Here is a 24,476-nt window from a genome sequence, read left to right as displayed (position 1 = left end):
CACGCTGTTTCAACCTTATGCACAGTATGCGTTCTTATAATGCAGCTTGAGGGGGGGGGCGGTATGGAAGGTCGAAAAAAAAACGATTTTTTTCATTTTTTGGAAGCTTAAGCCCTCAGCAGAAATGTTGTACTGAAATATATATTTGTTATATTTCGTTCGAATTCGTTTGATACTTACAGCCAAAAAGATAAGGTCACCTCGTGGGATATAGTATTGCTATGCGAATTTTTAAACGCGGAAACCATGTAAAAAAACATGGTTTCCGCGTTTAAAAATTCGCATAGCAATACTATATCCCACGAGGTGACTGGGTATATCGATGCCTCAGGATACTTGACCGATTGTACGATGTACGGCAGGCCAAATCTGCGGTGTATGTTGTGGCAATCATGCCAGTACGTCGGAGATGCCGTGTCACGAGAAGGCTTACTGTAAACACTGCAAGAACGATACGCATCCAGTTTCAAGCAAAAAGTGCCCGATCTACCTGAAGGAAGTCGACATTCAGCACTTTACCCAGCCGCTCGAAGGACGTATGAAGCTAATCACCGAACCAAGTCCGCAGCTGCAGTAATTGTAGAAGGGAACGATGCTCGATTTATTGAACTCAACGCTAAGCTCGACCATTTTCTAGCCGAAACAGAAAAAAAAGATAACGAAATAGAGATCATGCGAAAGGAGGCTGAAAAGCGCGACCGTCAAATTGACGAACTATTCGAAGTGCTCTGGAATAAAGACAAACAGCTACAGGATAAGGACGAAGAAATTGCAGCATTAAAAACTGCCCTGGCTGCCGCGAACGTTCATATCCCCCCGGTTGCAAGCTCAAGCACTCGAAACAACTTACCCATGAAATCAACAGAAATGGAAATCTTGAAGGTAACCGACGCTATTCCAAAGCAAAAACAAAAGAGTAACAACAACGAAAAATCAACGCATAGCGAGAGATCAAGATCTCAATCGCCTCGGATACTGAACCAACGGGACTGTAGCAAGGATTGACGTCAAAGCCGGGCCTCCTCTAGACAGGACAGACGTACTGAGCTTAAGTCCCGGCATACTCAAAAGACCGACAGCAAAACAGCTTCCCCACCTTCCGAAGGTAAAAACAAACAGTCTGCGAAAAAGCAAATGGCGAAGGCAAAACAAGACAAGAAGACCCATCCCAGAAACACTCAATCTACCAGCATCATATCTGATGATGAAGGTAACACCTACTCACAGACCAAAGCAAGAAACGAGTCAAGATCGGAGATGGACATTTCCTCAGACGGATCGACATATTACGGTGTGTTGGAGGATCTTTCATAAACGACTCTCTTTGATAAGTCCTCTCTGGCTGAACCCACAAGACCAAACAACTGATTAACAATAAATGGCTTCTACAACCACCAACGTAGACAATTCTATACGATCAAGCAGAGAGGACAATGTATGCTCTATCCGTTTTAACAATAACGATAAAACTCAAAACCAAACAACAACAAACGAAAAACGTGTCTCAGATAGGCGAGGCCCTGCCGGTACGGAAGTCTCTGGAGGACCGGAACCGGCAGATCACCCTCGATACCCGAAAACACCAAACGAGACGGACGAGCGGGCTTCGTCCCCGTATTCCTCGCAGGACACCGTGGGAGTCAAGATTTATGCAAATAGCGAGACGGACAAGCGGGAATTACCCCCTTATTCCTCGCAGGACAACGTGGGAGTCAAGTTATCGGATGCAGCCTTGGGCAGCTGGGCCCCCCCTAGTGCGGACGCTATGGACCAACCGGAACTAGGGACCATCCCTCAGCACCTGGTGGCAATCTCCGAAAAAAACAAATCTGAAGTACCTTTAAGACGATCCACCAGACTAGCTGCACAAAATATCGTTCCTCAGTATACCAGGACATGCGCTAAATCCTACGATCTGTGGAGAGCTAATGGTAATAATATCCAACTACCAATCCCTTCTTCCTTAGTTTGCGATACATTTCGGTTAGTACTTCTGTATTTGGATGGCCTTTAGGAAGCCGCTTAACTGCCCTTAGAGCTTTCTTTCTCGCTTTAACAGCAGCCTTGACTTGTGGGGATCCCTTCTTTAGCCTTCTCTAGTATCACTCTCCATCTCTGCGGTTCCTTCACCTCTGCCGGTAGCTGGGTCCTCACGTACTACTTCTGCCGGTGGAGCTCTGTCGGGTTCCACCTCCCGAACAATGAAAGGTACCACTCGCAGGTCGAGTACACCACGTGACGATGACTCTGGAAGTTCGGAACGACTCAACTGCCCTCCTTTGGATACCACTATTAGTTATCAACAAACTACACCCTTTCCCACCCCTAGCCACAACATCAGTGGAAAATTTTCTTCGGGTTCTACGCTGGCAATCCAGTGGAACGTCAACGGCTTCTACAACAACCTCGGTGACATTGAACTGATAGTTCAGCAATACAATCCACTGGGTACTTGCGTTCCAAGAAATACACAGAGCTGACGTTGTCAGAATGAATAAATCTCTCGGCGGGCGATATAAATGGACACTCATCACACAACAGAACATTTATCATTCGGTGGCGATTGGCGTGCACCATCCATACCACTTTACGGTAGTGGACCTGGACACTGATCCACCTATGGTTCCCGGTGACAGTAGTGTCGGTCTACTTGCCCAACCAAAAGATCCCTAATTTCCGAAAAAAAGTCATCCACACACTGCGGCAAATCACTGGACCAGTCCGTCTGCTAGGTGATTTTAACGGACACCATCAAGAATGGGGTAATTATAACCGAAATCGCCGTGGAATCGACATACTCGAGGCTACAGACGAGTTAGGCCTTGTAGTTCTGAACAACGGATCCCCTACTTTTATACGTGGCCAAACCGAAACCACGATCGATCTTAGTTTTACCAGTCGTAATCTGCTTCGTCGGCTTCTGTGGCTGACTCATAATGACCCGATGGGAAGCGACCACTATCCCATCATCATCCGCTCTGATGGCAAGCCTGTTACACTCTCCCGGCGACCCCGTTGGTTATATGATCAAGCGAACTGAGAAGTGCATCAGCATAACATATCTGAACTAATGAATCGTCTTGACCGGGATCCTGACCCGATCTCTATAAAAAAAATCATATGATGTTGCAACCACTGCCAACCCCCGAACCAGCCAAACGCCAGGCAAAAGGCAACACTTTGGTGGTCCCCACAAGTCAAGACTGCTGTTAAAGCGAGAAAGAAAGCTCTAAGGGCAGTTAAACGACTTCCTAAAGGCCATCCAAACACAGAAGTACTAACCGAAATGTATCGCAAACTAAGGAATGAGTGTAGGCAGACAATACGCGACGCTAAAACGGCCAGCTGGCAAGAATTCATTGACGGGGTAAATATTAACAACACCTCGACGGAGCTCTGGCGACGAGTAAAAGCCCTATCCGGTAAGCGAAGCTGTCAGGGAATTGCCTTCACCATCTCAAACAGAACGGTTACGGAATCAGTGGCTGTAGCCGACATACTAGGCAAATACTTCTATTCCCTATCGGCTCTGGACGGATACTCTAATGAATTCATTAGAAAAAATGACGTATCACGGGTGTTCAAATACCCAGCATTGATCCCAACCCGCACCTGAACCAGCCATTTCAACTACAAGAACTAGCCACTGCCTTGACCACTGCTAAAGGAAAATCGTCGGGACCAGATGAGGTTGGATATCCACTTTTGGAGAAACTGACCTTACGCGGAAAAAATAGGCTGCTCGACATCTTTAACCGTATCTGGGTTGAACGCAAGTTCCCCCATGGTCAACCGTAGATTGACGCAATATCTATACGACAAAAATCTGTTAGATCATCGACAACAGGCGTTTCGCCCAGGAGGTGGTACAACTACATACATTGCTACGCTAACTCAAGCATTGGACGAGGCAAGGAAGGAAAACCTTCACGTTGAAATGGCAACTCTCGATATCTCTAAAGCCTACAATCGAGCTTGGACACCAGCGGTACTACGACGACTTTCCAACTAGGGTATTGGTGGCCATATGCTACATTTTATCAAAGGTTTCCTGAGCCTATGCTCCTTTCAAGTCATGATCGGCAATCACAAATCCAGACCATTCAACGAAGAGACCGGTGTCCCTCAAGGCTCCGTCCTCGCCGTGACCCTCTTCCTGATCAAGATGAATGGTGTATTTGAGCATCTTCCGAAGGGAATCCGGATTTTCGTCTATGCGGATGATGTAGTATTGATGGTTGCAATGGCTACAGTCAAAGCCCTTAGACGAAAACTCTCTCAAGCCGTGGCGTGGGCGGCACGGTGGGCCTCCTCCGTCGGTTTCCAACTATCGGCAGCCAAGAACGAGTACACACACATATGTGACTCAAATCATTGGATCCTGAACGCACCAATAAAAATCAATGGCACTGTTATTCCAAGGCGGAACACGCTAAAAATCCTCGGTGTAACCATAGACAGAAAATTATCCTTCGGTCCACACTGCGATTGTCGTAGTCGCATCAACCTTCTCAAATCCCTAGCAAGTCGGCATGTGAACGCCAACAGGGACACCAGACTCAACGTCGGGAACGCGATCGTTAATTCCAGATTTATCTACGGGCTGGAGCTTACTATCATCGGTATCCATACCCTTCTGGACAAGCTAGCACCTATCTACCACCGAGCAATTAAAGTAACATCCGGACTACTCCCATCGACTCCTTGTGATGCAGCCTGTGTGGAGAGCGGCAAACTCCCCTTTCGCTACTTCCTCAATAAAGTGATATGTCATAGAGCACTCAATTTTGCCTCCAGAAAATCCGTACGAAACGGGGAGGGGTTCCTCCTAACCGAGGCTAACCGCCTCTTTAGAGATACTACTGGCCAAGAGCTCCCGCCAGTGTCCAGGGTCCACTGGTTTGGAACAAAAGTTTGGGACCTTCCAAGCATACAGACTGACTACTCAATCAAAAATAGTTTTAGAGCAGGTTCCAACCCGACAGGCATCCAAAAGGCAGTCCTTGAATTGATTAGAAACCGGTATGCAAACCACACCGTTCGATACACGGACGGTTCATTGGCACTAGGGAAGGTAGGTATAGGTGTCTCAGGACCTGATCTGGTCACCTCTAACCAGCTCCCGGACCAGTGCAAAGTTTTCTCGGCAGAAGCAGCAGCAGCCCTTATCGCAGCAACAACCCCATCGAATCGACCAATCGCCATTTTTACTGACTCAGCCAGCGTCGTCTCTGCACTTGAATCAGAATCAATCAAACACCCATGGATTCAGGAAATCCTGCTAAACGCACAACCGCACACCACCTTTATTTGGATACCAGGTCATTCCGGAGTCCCTGGAAACGAAGAAGCAGATAGACTCGCAGGATCAGGTCGACGACAGGCACTCTTCACCAACCGCGTTCCCGCAGATGACTCCAAATCATGGGTTTCTAGAGCCATAGAGAAAAAAATGGGCTGAAGAATGGTATCGCGCCGGTCGGAGGGGAACCAGAAGTTTCTTCCTTCGCAAAATCAAAAGTGACATCACCAAATGGGAAGACCCCAAGGGGCAGAAAGAGCAGAAAAAAATGTCTAGGCTAAGGACAGGACACTCAATATTCCCGTACAACATGGGAGGTGGTGAGGAATTCAGAAGTCAGTGTACATTATGTCGCGTGCATCAGACAGTCGAACACGTTCTATGTCACTGTTCTCAATACGAGGGCCCTAGATCGACATACGACATCCCAGGGAGTATCAGAGATACCCTGAGAAACGAACCAACCATGACCACAGCGGTACTTTCTTTCTTGAAAGACACTGGTCTGTTTGACCGAGTGTAATGAAATCAACGACATGACAACGAAATATGGATACGTACTGGACTAATGAACAGAATAACGAATCGCTAGAGATCGCTAAAGATATTTATTGTAAATAGGGGAAATCCCCAAAACTAGAAAGAGACCTTAAGGCCTCTTCAGCGTTGCAAGAGATGAACCAGCCTAAGCCTGAAAATCTCTCTAATAGACAAAAAAAAACATAACGCATGACGTAATGAAATTTGGTGTTGGTTGGTGTGACAAATTTATCCAGAGTCAAAACCACAAAAGGAACACTTCAAGAGCAGCATTTGATCAGGTTTAAAATAAAGCTTTGTTAAACAGAATAATCATTGTCCGAATGGGTATCCAAACATCATTTCCTGAAGAAAAGTACCCAAAACATAAACATGACAGATGCGATAGCATTATGCATTTCTAAATCTTCAAACACATTTATAAAATTTATAAGATAAAAAGCTATTCATTTCGTTTTATATCTGTTGTCAATAACAACTCAATAGCGATAGAAAAAAATGGAAAAAAATACAAACCTTAATTTGAGTTTCCTCTGCTGTGTTCGCTAGGAAAGGTGGCTGACCAACTAACATCTCATACAATATAACACCAACACTCCACCAATCACAAAGTTGAGTATATCCACTCCTTAGCAACACCTCTGGAGCTATGTAGTTTGGAGTACCAACGATCGAGTGTGCTTTAGCCCTATTTTTTTCTCGAAATTTTCGCCTTCAAAATATGATTATGTGTTAGAATAAATCAGTTTAAGAGTAATTTTACGTACCTTTCTAGTGGTGGTGGGATTTCTGAGCCACTTTTACTCCAGGCCTCCATCGAATCTTGTCTTGCGTGGTCACCTAAAAGTTAAACAATTTTCTCTCTTTCAAACCTTTTATCTCGTATTTGGCATATAATTCAGATTTTTTAAATTTTTTTTACCATTTTTCTGATAGTATTTCGAATCATGCGTCCATCGAAATCCGGTACACAAACCAAAATCCGTTAATTTGATATGTCCTTTTCGATCAATCAACACATTATCCGGCTTGATATCCCTGTAAGTATTTCGTATACTGATGAAAGTCAACTAAAGTAGACTATGTTATAATATACCTATGAATAAAGCCCATTTTGTGAACACTCTCTATAGCACACGTTAACTCGGCGACATAGAACCTTGCCAAATCTTCTTCGAATATTCCTTTCTTTATAAGTAAAGACATCAAATCACCACCTGTAAGCAGAGTAAATCATTCAGCATCTCTCAAAAAATATTTTCTTAAATCAAGAAACATGTCACTTTTTTTATGAAACAAATAGCCTTCCTGTAAAATCATTTACTTCAAAGATATCTATGGAATAGATAGATCGTTCCTGTAATGTATCGTAAATTGATTGATGCATTTGATTTCATGAAATAATGTTCGCACCGCAAAGCTATTGGCATTTTGAAAACAAAAAAACAAAAACAACTATAAATTATTGCTTCAATGAAAAAAATTGAAAAATCTTTTCACATTGATTTGAATCGAAATCATAAGTAAAACCAAAGGATACTACTCATCAGAAGTTGCCTTCAATAAAAAAAATCAGGAACGTTAAACTTAGAAGTTTACTCTCGTGTGTTACTTGGATTTCGATCGAGACTAACATTATTTACCTTTCTGAGGTTATAGTTTGTAGATCGGAATCCAGAATCTTTCAGTGCATGTGTTCTGCTGACTGCGGCGAGAAGAGAACTTTAATTGTTGGAAAACGTGCCAACGAAACCACATATCATATTTTGGATTGCAGAAATTGAAGGCAAATTGACAAATAAGAATTAGTACCATACTCATTCCTCAATCGATAGTTGAAAGAGCCGGACGCTTATTGTTCGCGTCTCTGCTACAAATCGAAGCTGGTGAAGTTTTTTTTCCCTCCGCCAAAGTGCCTTTGGTTTTTTTTTCTTTGACCGTTCGTGGCAAGATAAGTGCCGTTAATACCCGGAACAGCGAGGAAGCAGCACCTCTCCGGCAACGCCGGACCGGCGATCTGTGAATTGGTTCCAGCGGCATCGATTTCATCATAGAGAAGTATAATCAACAACAACTTTTGTCGTCACGCTATTGTGTTTACCTTACTAGCGTGCGGTGTTGTATAGCTTTGAATAGGGGTGTTCAAGGTTGTTCAGACACCGCAAATTAGTATTTTGTTTTTTTTTTGGAAGAATTTTTTTTTTTTGAGATATATATATATATTTATATATTTTTCTTAAATTTAAGTTAATTATTAGTCTAAGTTAGTTTTAAGTCGAGTTTTTGAGCGCGCGTGCGTGTGTGTGTGTGTGTGTGTTTTTTTTTTCATAGACGGTTGCGCACCGTTTGCGCAACCGTTATGACATCTACCGATGCCATTGTTGCGCGGACGCGCTATTATCAATCGACCTCAAAGGGACCATGGGTTGTTTTCTTTCGGCCCAAGGGAAAATCGTTGAGAACTCTTGATATTTCAAGAGATTTGCTGCGTCAATTTTCGGGCGTCTCGATACATAAAGAGAGACCGGATAAACTGCGTGTAGAAGCACTGACTTTTGATGTGGCCAACAAGATTGTTGACCACGAAGCTTTTAACAGGGAATATCACATCTACATCCCTTCTCGAGAGGTGGAGATAGAAGGCGTAGTAACCGACGCGAGTCTGAGTGTCGATGAATTGAAAAAAGCTACGGGTTCTTTCAAAAACTCGATGATAGGTGATCTTGTAAAGATCCTGGATGTTAGAAACCTGCATTCAGCATCTTTGGAAGAAAACAAAAAAGTTTATAAGCCCTCGCACTCTTTTCGGATTACTTTCGCAGGTTCTGTTCTCCCAAACTATGTGAAAGTAGAAAATATTTTTTTCCCAGTGCGCCTGTTTGTACCACGGGTTTATAATTGTACCAACTGTAAAAAGTTGGGACACTCGTTTAGCCACTGCGGCAACAAATTTCGTTGCGGTAAATGTGGCGAGAAACATAGTGAGGATTCTTGCACACAAACAGTGGAAAAATGTATCCACTGTGGCGAGAATCCTCACCCTCTACAGGAGTGCCCGAGGTACAAACAGCACTCCGATAAAGTGAAGCGTTCTATCGCTGGACGCTCCAAGCGGACTTATGCTGAAATGCTAAAGACCGCATCAGCCGCTCAAGATGAAAACCAATTTTCGGTTTTGTCATCTCAAGAATCGGACTCTGATTCTGATGAGGGTCATATTACGGCTGCACCAGAATCTTCAATAAAGGATGAATCATCAAAAAGAAAGCTCTCTTCACCAACGGTGCACCGTAAGAAACCTAAAGTGACCCTCGGAAGATTGTCTAATTCCAAGGGTAATAGTAATAAAAAAACGAATCCGAAGGCTCCTTCTCAGCCAGTTCCTGGTTGCAGCAAGGATTTTACGTCATTACCCAGAGAAGAGAGAAATAAAAACGCTGCTCCTCGAACTTCTCGTAGAAAATTCGCGTCTAATCGAGGATTGATAGGTTTTTCGGACATTGTGGACTTCATACTAAACACGTTAAAAATTCAAGACCCCCTCAGAAGCTTTATTTCTGCCTTGCTTCCATCTTTAAAGTCTTATCTTAAGCAATTGACTGCTTCATGGCCCCTCCTTGCATCAATCATATCATTCGATGGATAATTCCCCTAGCGTAGTAGAAGATATGATCAATGTGCTACAATGGAACTGCCGTAGTCTAGTGCCAAAACTAGATTCGTTCAAATTTTTACTTCAAAATTATGATTGTGATATATTTGCCCTCTCTGAAACATGGCTTTCTTCTGACACTGAACTCAACTTCCACGATTTTAACATTATTCGCCTGGATAGAAATGATTCTTATGGAGGAGTACTTTTGGGGATCAAAAAGTGCTACTCTCTCTATAAAATTCCTCTCCCAGCTCTATCAGACGTCGAAATTGTCGCGTGTCAAATAACTGCAAAGAGTAAAGTACTTTGCATAGCTTCAGTATACGTTCCTCCAAATACTAACATTAGCCGTAGTCATCTTTGGAATCTAGTCTCGATTCTCTCATCCCCAGTTCTAATTCTGGGTGATATGAACTCTCATGGTACTGGGTGGGGTGATCCTTATGATGACGCCAGAGCGGCTATTTTTTACGATTTATGTGACGATTTCAACTTGACTATCTTGAACACTGGTGAAGCGACACGAATTCCAAAACCTCCGGCTCGAGAAAGTCGTCTCGACCTTTCTTTTTGCTCAAGCTCGTTATCATTGGATTGCCAGTGGAAGGTCATCAATGATCCCCATGGTAGCGATCACTTGCCAATCAGTATATCAATCAAGTGTAGCCCGCAATCCACTGAACCATCTCGAGTTCCGTTTGATCTAACAAGGAACATCGACTGGCAAAAATTTGCAACGGCGGTAACAATCGGTGTCGAATCAATAGATATACTTCCACCATTGGAAGAATATCGATTCTTTGTCGATTTAATGTATAAAAGCTCACTGGAAGCACAAAAAAGAAAAGTTCCAAGTGCTCCGTTTAAAAGAAAACCAGCCACTCCTGGCTGGGACGATGAATGCACAAAACTGTATTTGAAAAAATCTGATGCTTTCAAAGCTTTTCGTAGACATGGAACATCCACACACTTCGAGGAATATTCAAAGCTTGAAATACAGCTGAAACAATTAATTAAAGCAAAAAAACGCGGTTACTGGCGCAATTTCATTGAAGGTCTTTCTCGTGAAACCTCAATACGTACCTTGTGGAGGGTAGCTCGCAACATGCGTAACCGCTCATCTACCAACGAGAGTGAAGAATACTCCAACCGATGGATATTCGATTTCGCGAAAAAGGTCTGTCCAGACTCAGTTCCAGCCCAACATACTCTTCGAGAAACGTCTCCGAGCAGTGGACCTCTGGACGGACCATTCTCAATGCTGGAATTTTCTATGGCTCTTCTTTCATCGAACAACTCTTCACCCGGAAGCGATATGATTAAATTCGTTCTTCTAAAAAATCTTCCCGATATCGCGAAAAGACGCTTGCTAGACTTATTCAATACCCTACTAGAAAACAATATTGTGCCACCCGAATGGAGACAGGTCAAAGTAATAGCAATTCAAAAGCCTGGCAAACCAGCGTCTGACCATAACTCATACCGTCCGATTGCTATGCTCTCGTGCATTAGAAAATTGTTGGAGAAAATGATCCTTCGAAGACTCGATCAATGGATCGAGACAAATAATTTGCTATCAAGTACACAATTTGGGTTTCGCAAGAGCAAAGGAACAAACGATTGTCTAGCGTTGCTTTCTACAGATATTCAACCGGCCTTTGCGCACAAGGTGCAATTGGCTTCAGTATTCTTGGATATTAAGGGAGCTTTTGATTCGGTTACCATAGAAATTCTGTCAGACAATCTGGACAGATGTGGACTTCCTGGAATTTTGAATAACTGTTTGTACAATTTGTTGTCAGAAAAGCGAATGAACTTCACCCTTTGACAACTGACAACTTCCAGAAATAGTTATATGGGTCTACCCCAAGGCTCATGTCTGAGCCCCCTTCTTTATAATTTTTATGTGAAAGATATTGACAATTGTTTGGCAGAACAATGCACGCTTAGACAGCTTGCAGATGATGGTGTGGTTTCCGTCAGAGGTCTCCATGCCGAAAATTTGCAAAGACCATTGCAAAATTCCTTAGATAACTTGTCTTCTTGGGCAAGGAACTTAGGGATCGAATTCTCGCCGCAGAAAACCGAACTGGTAGTGTTTACTCGAAAGCGGTTCCCAGCCCAATTGCAACTTAAGCTTTTGGGCAGAAGCATTACCCAATCATTGACTTTCAAGTACCTTGGTGTCTGGTTTGATTCAAAATGCACTTGGAATACCCACATTACGTATTTGAAGCAAAAATGTCAAAAGAGGGTCAACTTCCTCCGCTCGATTTGCGGCACGTGGTGGGGAGCTAATCCGGGAGATCTCATAACACTTTATAAAACAACTATTCTATCCATTCTGGAGTATGGCTCTTTTTGCTTTCTCTCAGCAGCTAAAAGTCACCTTCTAAAACTGGAACGAATTCAATATCATTGTCTGCGTATAGCTCTTGGCTGTATGCACTCAACGCATAACATGAGTCTCGAGGTTCTGGCAGGAGTAACTCCTCTACAGAACCGATTCTGGGAACTCTCTCTCAGAATACTGGTGAAATGCGGAGTCACGAACACACTTTTGATTGAAAACTTTGAAAAAATTCTTCATCTAAATATACAATCTCGGTTTATGAGAATTTACCACCACTATATTTCGTCAGATATTTGTCTTCCATCGTTTACTCCAGACCGTGCTCACTTCACCATCAGCAGTTCCTCAATTGAATACGATCTGTCGATGAAACAAGCAATACTTGGAATCTCAGATCAGCTTCGATCAACTTACATTCCCCGTATTTTTAACCGAAAGTACTCAAAAGTCAATTGCATGAAAAGATACTTCACTGATGGGTCTCGCCTCAATGGATCCACTGGCTTCGGTGTTTTCAATGAAAATTCGAGCGCCTTCCGTAAACTGCAGGAACCTTGTTCCGTTTATGTTGCTGAGCTGGCAGCAATCGACTTCGCATTGGGGATGATCTCCAACAAGCCTGCAGACCATTACTTCATTTTCTCGGATAGTCTCAGTTCGCTTGAGGCTCTCCAGTCGATGAGAACTAGTAGGCACCCATCTTATTTCCTCACAAAAGTGAGGCTGCAGATGAGTGCACTGATCGAAAGATCTTATAAGATAACCTTTGTATGGGTCCCCTCTCATTGCTCAATTCCTGGCAATGAGAAGGCGGACACTCTAGCAAAGGTGGGTGCCCAGGAAGGCGAATTGTTTGATAGACAGATTTCATACGATGAATTTTTCCAATTACTGCGTCAGAGTTCCCTCTTGAGTTGGCAAACCGATTGGGACACTGGAAGTCTTGGGCGGTGGTTATATTCAATTATTCCAAAGGTTTCTTCGAGAGCGTGGTTCAAAGGCTTGGACGTAAGTCGTGACTTCATTCGTGTAATGAGTAGACTTATGTCCAACCACTACTCGCTAGATGTGCACCTCCACAGAATAAATCTTGTTCAAAACAATGTCTGTCGGTGTGGAAACGGTTACGATGACATCGATCACGCAGTTTGGCAATGTACGGATAATTACGCAGCCAGAGAGTACCTTTTGAATGCCCTTGAGGTCCAAGGAAGACAACCCTATGTTCCTGTTAGAGACGTGTTGGGAACTCGCGACATCTGCTATATGCAGTTGATCTATATGTTTGTGAAACGGTCTAGTATAAGAATTTAATGCTTTTGTGTTTTTTTTCTTTTTCATTATTAGTTTGTTTGTATTGTCCCCTCATCTCACCGTCGCCCACCCTCGACAGCTAGTCGAACACCAGATGCTATCCCTGGTCATTATGCACAATGCTACAGTGCGTGCGGCAACCCTCGGTTGAGACAATGATACCTCATATCCATATCCCTAACCTGACCCGTCCCACAAAAATTGTTGCCCCTCTAACCTCGAGTAAACCGCGAGTAATCGGTCGAAACCTACTAAACATAGATTTAAGATGAAATTTTTGTATAAACAAAACTTGAGTTAGCGGCTCCGCAAAGCTTATGCGATTGAGCCTTACAAATAAACGAATTGGAAAAAAAAAAAAAATAGTACCATACTCCGGGGGCTAATTGATCACCTGGATGAAATTGATTAATCGTACTACTAAAAATAAAGTGCAAATTTTGGAGGTATTATGTAAATAAATTTTAAACTTTTCAACAATTGTATGGTGTGCACTTACTGTACAACTGATGTTACAGCAACTGAATGGTTAAAGCATATGTCAAACTGCCTTAAATCGACAAGCGATAATCGACTGCGTCAGCGACAACCGGTTTCGCCGAGCACAGAGAATGCCGCCATCATCGGTCCTCTTACAGATAACGGACTTCGACGAGGTAAGACGTGTTTCTCGAGTGTGCTGGTTGATTCTTTACTTGCTGTGGATTTCACATTGGCGATCCTGCCAGCCATTTTTGGTTTACTTTAACGTAGAATGACCGGGAAATAGTTGTTTTAATTAAATTTATTTAATTCGCTGAATGACAAATAAAGAAAAATCACCCAGCATCATTTATAGTACGCCATTTTTCATATTGCCGTATGCAATATTTGTTTGAAAAAAGTGAAAAAGTGTTTGTCAAAGGAATACGTTGATGCCGTTGATGCATCCCGCTTAGATAGGAATCAGAAAACCTATGAGAATTAGTGGCAAAGTAAGTCCACAGTGTTCAAAGTGGCGCAGTAAGACCACAGCGTTCGGAAATCCTTGTTTTCAAAGGTCAAAGTGGCACAGTAAGACCACAGTGTTGAAACTTCAGCGTTGGAATTCAATGTTTCGAGAGGACATAGTGGCACAGTAAGACCACAATGTTGAAGGTGGCACAGTAAGACCACAGTGTTGAAAGTGGAATAGTAAGACCACAGTGTTAAGAAATCATTGGAATTTAAAGTTTGCAAAAGTCAAAGACCACAATGTTGGAAAATTCCAACATATTGCGGATTGTGATGGTCTATGTGGCACAGTAAGACCACGGTGCTCCAGTAGATCGTTTAAAAAGTACAAATTGTACGTTTGAACTTGTGATTCTCCAGGTGGCATCCCAGCAAACATTAAGTCGTATGAATAGCTATAATTGGAGGCGATATACATACAACCAAGACACATTTGTATGATATATGATGCAGATAACTAGCATATACACACAAAAGTGTAGGCGATATACGTATATGCCATATTTTGTACGCATATAAAGCCGTATATAACGATATGCGATGCTTTTTAGACTGATATGCGATTTGATACGACAACGTTACCACTCAATCCATCGATGACATGGAAAATCGTGTTTTTGCATTTTATGCGATTTTAGATATATATGATCGATATTTTGATTGATATTTTATGCGATTGTGATTTGATACGAAATTATATGTGACTTATCATGTACAAAGTTATACGATTTAATGTTTGCTGGGATAGTAAGACCACACTTCATAAAAAAAACTCATCGGCATAGTAAGACCAAAACAATTGTTTGAAAACGTACATTCGCAACAAATATCGTTTAGTCAATGTGGCATAGTAAGACCACAGGAATTGCGGGAGTTTGGTTTGAACGACGATTGATTGTTCGCTGGATTTTTTTTTTCTGAAAGGCTAGTTTAAAAGTTGTTTCCTCGGCAGAAGAAATTTGTTTAAGAATATGTTAGTGAACTCGCGCTTATTTCGGCGTTCTCGGTTTTCCGCGATTTTATTTTCTTTGCGTGTTTATTGTGTGTATATGTGAAATCAATATAGTTGGAACATGAAATTTCCACGAAAATGTTGAGATAGTGGCTATTAGTTTTGAAGGAAGCTGTGTGTAGAGTGATCCAACATTTTCCTATGCTTACAAATAAATAACCAGTTGTTTTGTTTGTGTAGTGAATCGTTTTCCGTTCAAGCGTAGCTACACAATGTTATTGTAACTGAAATGTATTAGTGTCAGTGTCGACAGCAAAAAGCAAATCGGAAAGAAAATCCAATTGGAAATTATTAGTACTGTTTGTTTTTGGTGCCGGCGTGTGCGTTTGGTAGTACGTTTATGTTAACATGAAATATGTAGGAGGATTTATGAATTTCGGAATGAAGCGATGTTCGGGATGTCAATAAAAATAGATAATGAGGGAAAATGTATTATGTTTTTAAGTTTTTACAACATAATGAGAACTGAGTGATTGTCATAAGCACGATTTCCTCTGCGTGTGATATGCGCAGTTTTGTATTCACACAGCTACACTGATAGTACCTCGGCGCAGTGTGTGCGTTTGTGGTGTGTCGGTTTATAGAATTAAAATATGCACGCGCACTGAATTGCATTCGATTCGGGGGTTCATTTCGTCGTGTGGTAGATGCTAAGCGGAGCACCTTTTGCCTGCGTACGATAGCGATAGCGATAGCGCATGTTCGGCGCAGTTACTCCGTGTGAGCATATGAACTACACAGTGCAAATTGTCCATTGAGGGTAAGAACTTCTGGAACAACCTAAACCAAATGTTATAAGGAGCTACCAAATTTGTCATTTCAGTTAGCAGAATCTGAAGGGTTCTTACTACAAACATTTTTATTCATGAGATGTTAGACTTTTTTTCTGGGAAGGGGGAAGATGTGTGGTGTGCACTTACTGTACAACTAATGTTACAGCAACTGAATGGTCAAAGCATATGTCAAACTGCCTTCAATCGACAAGCGATAGTCGACTGCGTCAGCGACAACCGGTTTCGCCGAGCACAGAGAATGCCGCCATCATCGGTCCTCTTACAGATAACGGACTTCGACGAGGTAAGACGTGTTTCTCGAGTGTGCTGGTTGATTCTTTACTTGCTGTGGATTTCACAACAATCATTTTTCTTCATTGCTTTTCTTCAATGATTCCCAACGTATTGCTTTTCAAATTGTATATAAATTAGTATTTTTTCTGAAGAGCATTTTTGTTTCCATTTCTAAGCATGCGAAAGGAACACATTATAACGATAATCATAGGTGCTAAAAACATTCAATCACAATCAGCCAAATCTCCACCATAAGAGACGAATGAACTCTCAGAGCTTGAAGTCTCTTTAATTCAAAACCTAACATAACCTAACCAAATCTCCACGAGTTGAAACAGTAATCAAATACAGTCAACATTCACTAACTGGGCGAAAAGGGAAGACCAGTTATCGACATTCACGTTTTTACTGGTCCAGCATGTTAAACGTCAAATAAAATCGAGGGGAACTTCAATGAATTGTTTGATTTGCGTTGATCATTAAATTGGGTGCAAGAACGTTTTTAAACTATTCATTCGAAACAGTTGAAAAGACGATGTCAGCAGTGAACAACGAAAATTAATCCATTCGTGGAGTTGCTAAGATGTTTCGCATACCATTCGGAACTCTGTTCAAAAAGATAAATGGACTACACTGTCGGAAGAACGGAGGACAGACGATACTTTGTCAGGCAGAAGAAAATGACTTATCTGCAATTATCCAATTTGCTGATGAATGGGGATTCCCATTGAAAATGTCGGAAGTCAAAAAGCTGATAAAGAACTACCTGGAACGGGAAAAAATAAATACAAGGTTTGTCAACAATCTTCCCGGTAATTGGATTTCCGGATTCATGAAACGCATGAAGACAACACTCTCGGATGACACAAATCGTCAAGAGAAACCGCGCCAAAGCACAGCTGACTTGAGCGCATATTTCGACAATCTTGCAAAGACAGTCAGCGACATTCCGGCAGGAAATATCATTAATTATGATGAGACCAACCTTACCGATGACCCAGAATCGACAAAAGAGATTGTTAAGAAAGGCCATAAGCACGTGTACTGAATTATGGATCATTCGAAGATCGCTTATTCTGTAATGTTTGCCGATCTGCTGACGGGAAGATGTTGCCATTTACGTTGTATATGCTGCAGTGCATCTCTATCCTACCTGGACAGAGGGTGAACCGAAGGGAACTCGACATAATCGCACCAAATCAGGTACGGTCCTATAATTTTGTACCTTGAATATACATACGAAAAATCTTTTAATTTCAGGCTGGTTCGATAGAAAAACTTTTGAGGATTGGTTTGCCTCAGTTGCATAAACATACTGCAACGGTTTGCAGAATGACTATCCGAAGGTTATTATCGGTGATAACGTAAGCTCGCATCTGTCTTCGAAAGTGATTCAAAGTTGCCTGGAAAATAATACCATACTGGGTTTTGTGTGCATATTGACAGCACTGCCAGCCATGACTGTCTCGCCATACTCATTCATCCCACCTTTTATGTATACCCCTACTATAGCAACCCTTGAGCTCGGTGTGACAGCTCATATGAACACGGCACACGGACAATATTCCTCTTCCTTGTCACAACCAAGGCGCGTAGAAGTATATCCTAAGGTGGGCTAACTTGCTAAAACCATTCTTCAGCCATCTTGGAAGTCTACTGTGTTTTGTTTGTAAACAAAAAACAATACGCTAGTGCCGAAGCTCGCTCCTGATCAGTCTGTCTCTTTCACGCTTCAAGGAAATAATTCCTCTTCTGCTTTCTTCCGTACTGTTTTCATATACCGCTCCCCTAACCAACTTAGTGACGAAACGGCCTCACCTAGTACCATAGACCCGTCTTGGTCACAACCATTGCAGAGGTAAGTCTCTCTCCTGCACTGTTACCGCAACTCTGTGGTGTTGCCGAAATCAAAACAACAACATTTCAACAACATCTCTACCGAAGTATAAACACCCGTGCTGAACAGCAATCAATAAAACTAAAACATCTCTGCTGAGTATTGTACTGCGAGTCAGACCTGTACCAACCCGCGTCAATATATGCCACCTGTTGCTGTTCTTCTTTTCATTCCGTGACCCGAAACATCCGGCTAGAGTCCCAGCCAGATCATTTTTTCATTCCGCTACGATCCATTAGTATCATTTTCGCCATTCAACAACAAGAAGGTAAACACTCCAAGTATCATTTCGTCTCGATTGAGCCTGTGTGAGTATTACGGTATTACCCACTACGGAACAGCCACCTTTCATATCTGTCAAGACCAGTGTTGCCGGTTTAAACGCTATCAACAAACGTTGTTTTAGTGTGACGCTTCGAATTTGCGAAATTTGTAATAGCTGTGCGAAATCTATGACCACGAAAGAAGTTGTATGCGATGGTTTTTGCAAAGCAACTTTCCATTATAAGTGCGTTCGCTTATCTGAAACGTTTTATAGAGACATCTGCGGAAACTCTTTTGTCATCTGGTTCTGCAGAGTATGCACCGACTTGATGAAGAACGATCGCTTTAAAAATGCCATGACGTCGACAAATGCAGCCACACAGGAAATGAGGGAAACATATCAAAAGGTGGTTGAAGATCTCAAGGTAGAGATAAAAACCAGCCTTATCGCTGAGTTGAAACAGGAAATTCAAGGAGGCTTCAACAAATTGTCCCCAGCTGTGTTATCATCAATTCCACGTAATCTTCAATTTAAGGCTCGCTGCATCACACCTAAGCGCACTCACGACGAGGATGTCTCCGACCAAAATGATCAGCCAACAAAAATGTTTCGTGGTACTGGACAATTCGCAGGTAGCACCTTCGAGGGATCAACAACGAGGTCTAATGACAAGTTTGAGGTGTACTTAACCAGAATTTCTCCTGAAGTGACTGAGTTTGACATCCAAAATCTCGCTAAGGAATGCTTGCAAACGGAGGATGTCGTTACTAAATCCTTGATTCCACGAGGAAAACTGCCATCCTCACTATCATTCGTGTCCTTCAAAGTGAGTATTCCCAAGAGTCACAAATCCAGAGGCAAAAGATCCCGCCCCCTGGCTGCAAGGAATCGAATTTAGAGAGTTCATCTCTAATGATTCTAACGACCGACATTTTTGGAAACCCACGCAGCGTCTCGATCCATGAGCAACCTCCTCGAACCTGTTGCAAGTCCAGTCCAACCAACAAGTTTAAACATAGGTATACATCATTCTTGTTCGTCTGACACTTACTCTAAATACCTGAGGATTTACTACCAAAATGTTAGAGGCATTCGTACTAAAACGCAGGATCTATTTGTCAAGCTATCGTCCTGTGACTATGATGTTGTTGTACTCATGAAAACGTGGCTACGCCCGGATATCAATAACTCTGAGTGAGCTTCATCATACAGCATTTTTCGTTGCGATCTGAGTACCGCTACCAGCGACCTTCAACGTGGTGGTGACGTTTTGATTGCAGTTAAAGTCTCCTTGAGTTGTAGCTCTGTTACTCTGGAAGACTGCAGCAATCTCGAGCAAGCCGTCGTTTGCATAAAACTTTTGAAATCAACAGTCTACGTTTGCGGAATTTACCTTCATCAGTGGGTCGCATTCTCGTACATTCCCTATCATATCTGGTGTGCCACAGGCAGCGTGCTGGGGCCACTCATTTTCGTGCTGTTCGTGAACGATTTGTGCTTTCGATTGAAGCGGATATTAACGAACTGCAAAAATGGTGCCTTGAGAACGGTATGGAACTGAATGTAAAAAAATGTAAGTCGATCGCATTCTCTCGCCGACAATCTCGAATCGAATTCGTATACCAAATCGGGCCCGTACCTCTGGAGTGTGTTGCGCTTCAACGAACACATCAACGTAACCACCGCTAAAGCGTTCGCAGCCCTAGGGTTTGTTCGACGTAGCACCAGCAACTTCCAGGATGGTTACGCTATGAAGACACTATACTGCTCATTGGTTCGTAGTATCCTGGAATATGCCGTAAGTGTGTGGGCTCCATTTCACGCTACCCAAACACTCCGAATGGAGAGAGTTTAACGCAGCTTCGTTCACCGTGGTCTGATCCAATGAACATGCCCGATTATGAAAGCTGCTGTAGACTCATCGCTCTCGAAACGCTTGCCTCCAGACGTTCAAATCTACAACGGCTTTTTGTTTTCGATTTGATTTCGGGAAACATTGACTGTCTATCATTGTTGTCCAGTGTTCCGTTTTATGCCCCTGCCCGTCAACTTCGTGAGCGTGAGTTATTGTTTATTAGACGACATAGAACCTCTTATGGCCTCAATAACCCGTTGGATGTTTGTTTTCGTTCGTTTAATAGTGTTTATGCAGTGTTCGAATTTGATATGTCCAAAAATATTTTTAAAAATAGGATTAAGGCTTTATCGATTTAAGTTCAGTCTGTGGAATTGTTCATTAACATTCGAGACGTTGCAAATAAATAAAAAAAAATGTGTTTGCGAGTCGCGGGGCAAAATAGCATACCCCACGAGACCGGTGATTCACACAGGTTTCTTACCTCCTAACCTGATCAACCTATGTCAGCCTCTCGACGTTAGTTTCTTCAGACCATTAAAGATGGCGTAGAGAGTACTCTCGAGGACTGGAAGAAGAGAGAGTAAGGTGTTGAACCAAAGCATAAATTCCCGGGCCTCTTGTAGAAAACGCTAGACCACGTAGCACCACGAAGCTCCGCTAATATGAAGTCTGGTTTCAAAGCCACATGAAGATTTCCGTTGAATTCATATGCTGTTTTGAAAAGAATGTCAACAGAAGGATTATGAACACCGGAACCGTTAGATTCTTAAGCAGCAGGAAAACTCTTTTTCGAAATATCTAGTCACTATGCTTAAGGAGGAACGATTTGGCAAACCAATCGATCGTATTGTTCCGAAAAGGAAGTGAGTGGAAGATATTCAATCAAGAGAGAATGTCACGGCTGAGCATGCAGCGCTAATTTAGATCAAAAAGGAAAAACTGGATTCGGATGTTCAAGAGAACTTGGAACCTTAAAAGAAGAAAGCAACAGCGAAAAAAAAGAGCAAAAGTTAAGTGCTCAAATGTTGTATTGAAAAGTGCTTGTAATTCGTGAAATAAAGCTCTGCGTTGATTAGCAAAAACCATCTGCAGCAATTAATCATAAAATTTTGTTATTTTTGCTTTTTCATACACGAACTGGCTGACGAACTGAATTAACTGAAGCGAATTAGACGCGAAAAGTTTCATTTGAAAGAAACCTTTCAAGTTTCATCTGAATCGATCCACGGGTTCCGGAAATATGGCCGGAAGAACTTCCAGCGCCTTAGGTTCCAGAACCCAAAAACAAACAGAACCCACCATTTGGGGGATCAAAATTGCTTATTCATGACCATTTCGAGGGTTTTTGACTAACCCGGATGACCTGCATATCAAAAGTTAGATCTAGAGATGATAATTTTTGTATCTATTATTATTATTTAAATGAACATAGGTAAAGAAATCAATGAATTTCTATATATTGGGTTGGGGAAAAAGAAATGTCGTATATTGACAATATATGGCAACACTTAAACATATCTTGTGTTGTACTTATCGCATCGGGTCATACTATACGGCTATTTAAATACGACTGTGCTACAAGTGTCGTTTTGACAGTGTTGTGATTGTCCTTTTCAGTCTCAAGTTATAGCGAGTCAAAGATGGAGTCCACCAAGCAAGAAATTCGCCATATTTTACGTTTTTACTATCTGCGAGGTAAAACTAACTGAAACTCACAGATCAGTTTTTTGGACCAATAAACAAAATGTACATTGTCAGTTTTAGAAATTTGACATGACCATTTTCGCTGCCACCCTAGTGTGTATCTTGTGTTTCATCGTTAATTAGTGAAAAAAAAGTGAAAAGCTTGGTGTGCTATACGATCGTAAAGTTGGTCTCGTCGTTCCGACCGGGAGTTCGTAGCAACCGACCAAACGATGAAGTAGTACCTGGCCGAAACGGACATCTATATGTAGAAGAGCCAGTCTTGGTCGGTCATGTCTGAGCAACGGGCAATCACTCAGAAAAGCGATTGTAGGTACTGGTAAAAAACAGGAAGTGGGTATTATCTATGGTATAACCGCAAGGGTGACGTAGGACTATCGTTGATTTAGAGATCATTTGTATGAAGTTGAATCTGAATTCATTCTGAATGAATGAATATTTGGAGAACTTCGAAAACGAGAGCGTTACGTTGGAGGCACAAGGTTTTATGCATCCAATATTGGATACGGAAATATCCTACTGATGGGGAAGAATAATCTTCAGAAGCTATCCTGTTGATTGCGATTGATTGAAAAATCACAAAACCTAATGTATTTGGTCACAGTGTTACATGGATAGAAAACATTAAAATAAACTCTTTCACATGAATATATTTTGAAAATTCCCAAAGGAACTGGCAGATTATTTTCCAGCAATGATTAGATCTTTCCGGAACTTTCTCGATGCTGAATGGCATCCTAACGGAAAGAGTTCTGCGCGTGTATGTGTCGATCCTTCGCCATCCACCTCCTCCAGCACGTTAGGCAACGATGTTGTCTTGTCGATGTCCTCACGAAAAATGAATGTGTCTCACCACCAGAATATCGCTTAAGTATGCTTTTTGTGTGTGATTGAATCGAGAGGAGGTGTGGTTTACGATGGCAATTTGGAAGGCAAACTAGAGGGGAATGAACTCTCTGAGCTCGGAACTTTCGGCGACTGAGCAATAATCGATTGCGGGCGCATACAATATTGGATACGGGAATATCCTACTGATAGGGAAGAATAATCTTCTGAAGCTATCCTGTTAATTGCGATTGATTGAAAAACTACAAAACCAAATGTATTTGGTCACAGTGTTACATGGATAGAAAACATTCAATTAAACTCTTTCACATGAATATATTTTGAAAATTCCCAGAGGAACTGGTAGATTATTTTCAGTAACGATTAGATATTTCCACATTTTCCTCGATACTGGAAGCCCACCAGTGGTTAATGCCAACTCGATAACCACCTGTTAATAGCAATTGATTGAAACATATTTGGTCACAGTGTAACATGGATAGAAAACATTCAATTAAACTCTTTCACATGAATATATTTTGAAAATTCCCAAAGGAACTGGCAGATTATTTTCAGTAACGATTAGATATTTCCACATTTTCCTCGATACTGGAAGCCCACCAGTGGTTAATGCCAACTCGATAACTACCTGTTAATAGCACTTGATTGAAACATATTTGGTCACAGTGTAACATGGATAGAAAACATTCAATTAAACTCTTTCACATGAATATATTTTGAAAATTCCCAGAGGAACTGGCAGATTATTTTCAGTAACGATTAGATATTTCCACATTTTCCTCGATACTGGAAGCCCACCAGTGGTTAATGCCAACTCGATAACCACCTGTTAATAGCCGCGTGTGTATGTGTGTGTAGCGATGTCTTCCCAGGGAACCGTTTGTGGCATCACTCTCCTCCTGATAGATTCCCTTCTGGCCTAGAGTGCACAAACAGGCTCTTGGTGACACCGTTCATCCGCGCTTTCATGATAAATAAAGAGCTTCACCGCAACAGCGACAACATGCTCCAATCGCTGTTCAATTAGAACTGAGTGGATTCCCGAGCGCCGCTCGCTTATATACCGATTGGTGATTTCAATAGCCTGTTTTGAAAGCAATTTTAAGACTATTGAAACAAGTTTTTGGATCAAAAAGTAACAAGTATATAACGCGTAGACATTTTATCTTTCGAATGAAGTGTTTATCATACCATTTCGTTCAGTTGTTTAGGAGCTATTAACGCTCAAAATCTCGGTCTCCGGCGTAACGCTTTCGTTTTCGAAACTTTGATTTTACACCCCGGTATAGAAATGAAAGACGTAGTCCTACGTCAAAAACAACTTTCTGAATAAGCGTGATGTCGTCATCCTAATGGATGACGAGAACTACTTGACGCTGGACAATGACTGGTAGAAGACCGAGTACTGTACAACCCCCACCAGGGAGGTAAGCGATGACGTCAAATATATCTCACAACCAGTGTTGCCACACGTACAAATTTACCTGGAATGGTACATATTTTTTCGTTATTTTTGGTACATATTCTGTACGGCACAGAGTACACATTTTCGTAAAAAAGTACAGATTGGTACACATTTTGTTTTGACGTAGGACTACGTCTTTCATTTCTATACCGGGGTGTAAAATCAAAGTTTCGAAAACGAAAGCGTTACGCCGGAGACCGAGATT

At 42.0% G+C, this 24,476-nt stretch overlaps 1 protein-coding gene across 3 annotated transcripts in view; it reads right to left on the bottom strand.

The window, feature by feature from the left end:
• Positions 1–24,476, bottom strand: part of LOC129761775 (serine/threonine-protein kinase LATS1) — a 315,887-nt gene that overhangs the window by 118,597 nt on the left and 172,814 nt on the right. For 2 of the 3 annotated variants that reach the window (XM_055759536.1, XM_055759534.1), the window contains 4 exons: positions 6,939–7,059; positions 6,765–6,880; positions 6,610–6,682; positions 6,359–6,554 (listed from right to left, as the gene is read on the bottom strand). In XM_055759536.1, coding sequence (XP_055615511.1) covers positions 6,359–6,554; positions 6,610–6,682; positions 6,765–6,880; positions 6,939–7,059 — 506 coding nt within the window. Of the gene's footprint in view, positions 1–6,358; positions 6,555–6,609; positions 6,706–6,764; positions 6,881–6,938; positions 7,060–24,476 lie in introns of those variants that run through there. The other variant, XM_055759537.1, reaches the window with a different exon arrangement.

This window comes from Toxorhynchites rutilus, chromosome 1 (genome assembly GCF_029784135.1).
Source record: "Toxorhynchites rutilus septentrionalis strain SRP chromosome 1, ASM2978413v1, whole genome shotgun sequence".
Taxonomy (NCBI): domain Eukaryota; kingdom Metazoa; phylum Arthropoda; class Insecta; order Diptera; family Culicidae; genus Toxorhynchites; species Toxorhynchites rutilus.
The sequence above is the reverse complement of the archived record's forward strand: the minus strand, read 5'-3'. Positions and strand labels throughout refer to the sequence as shown.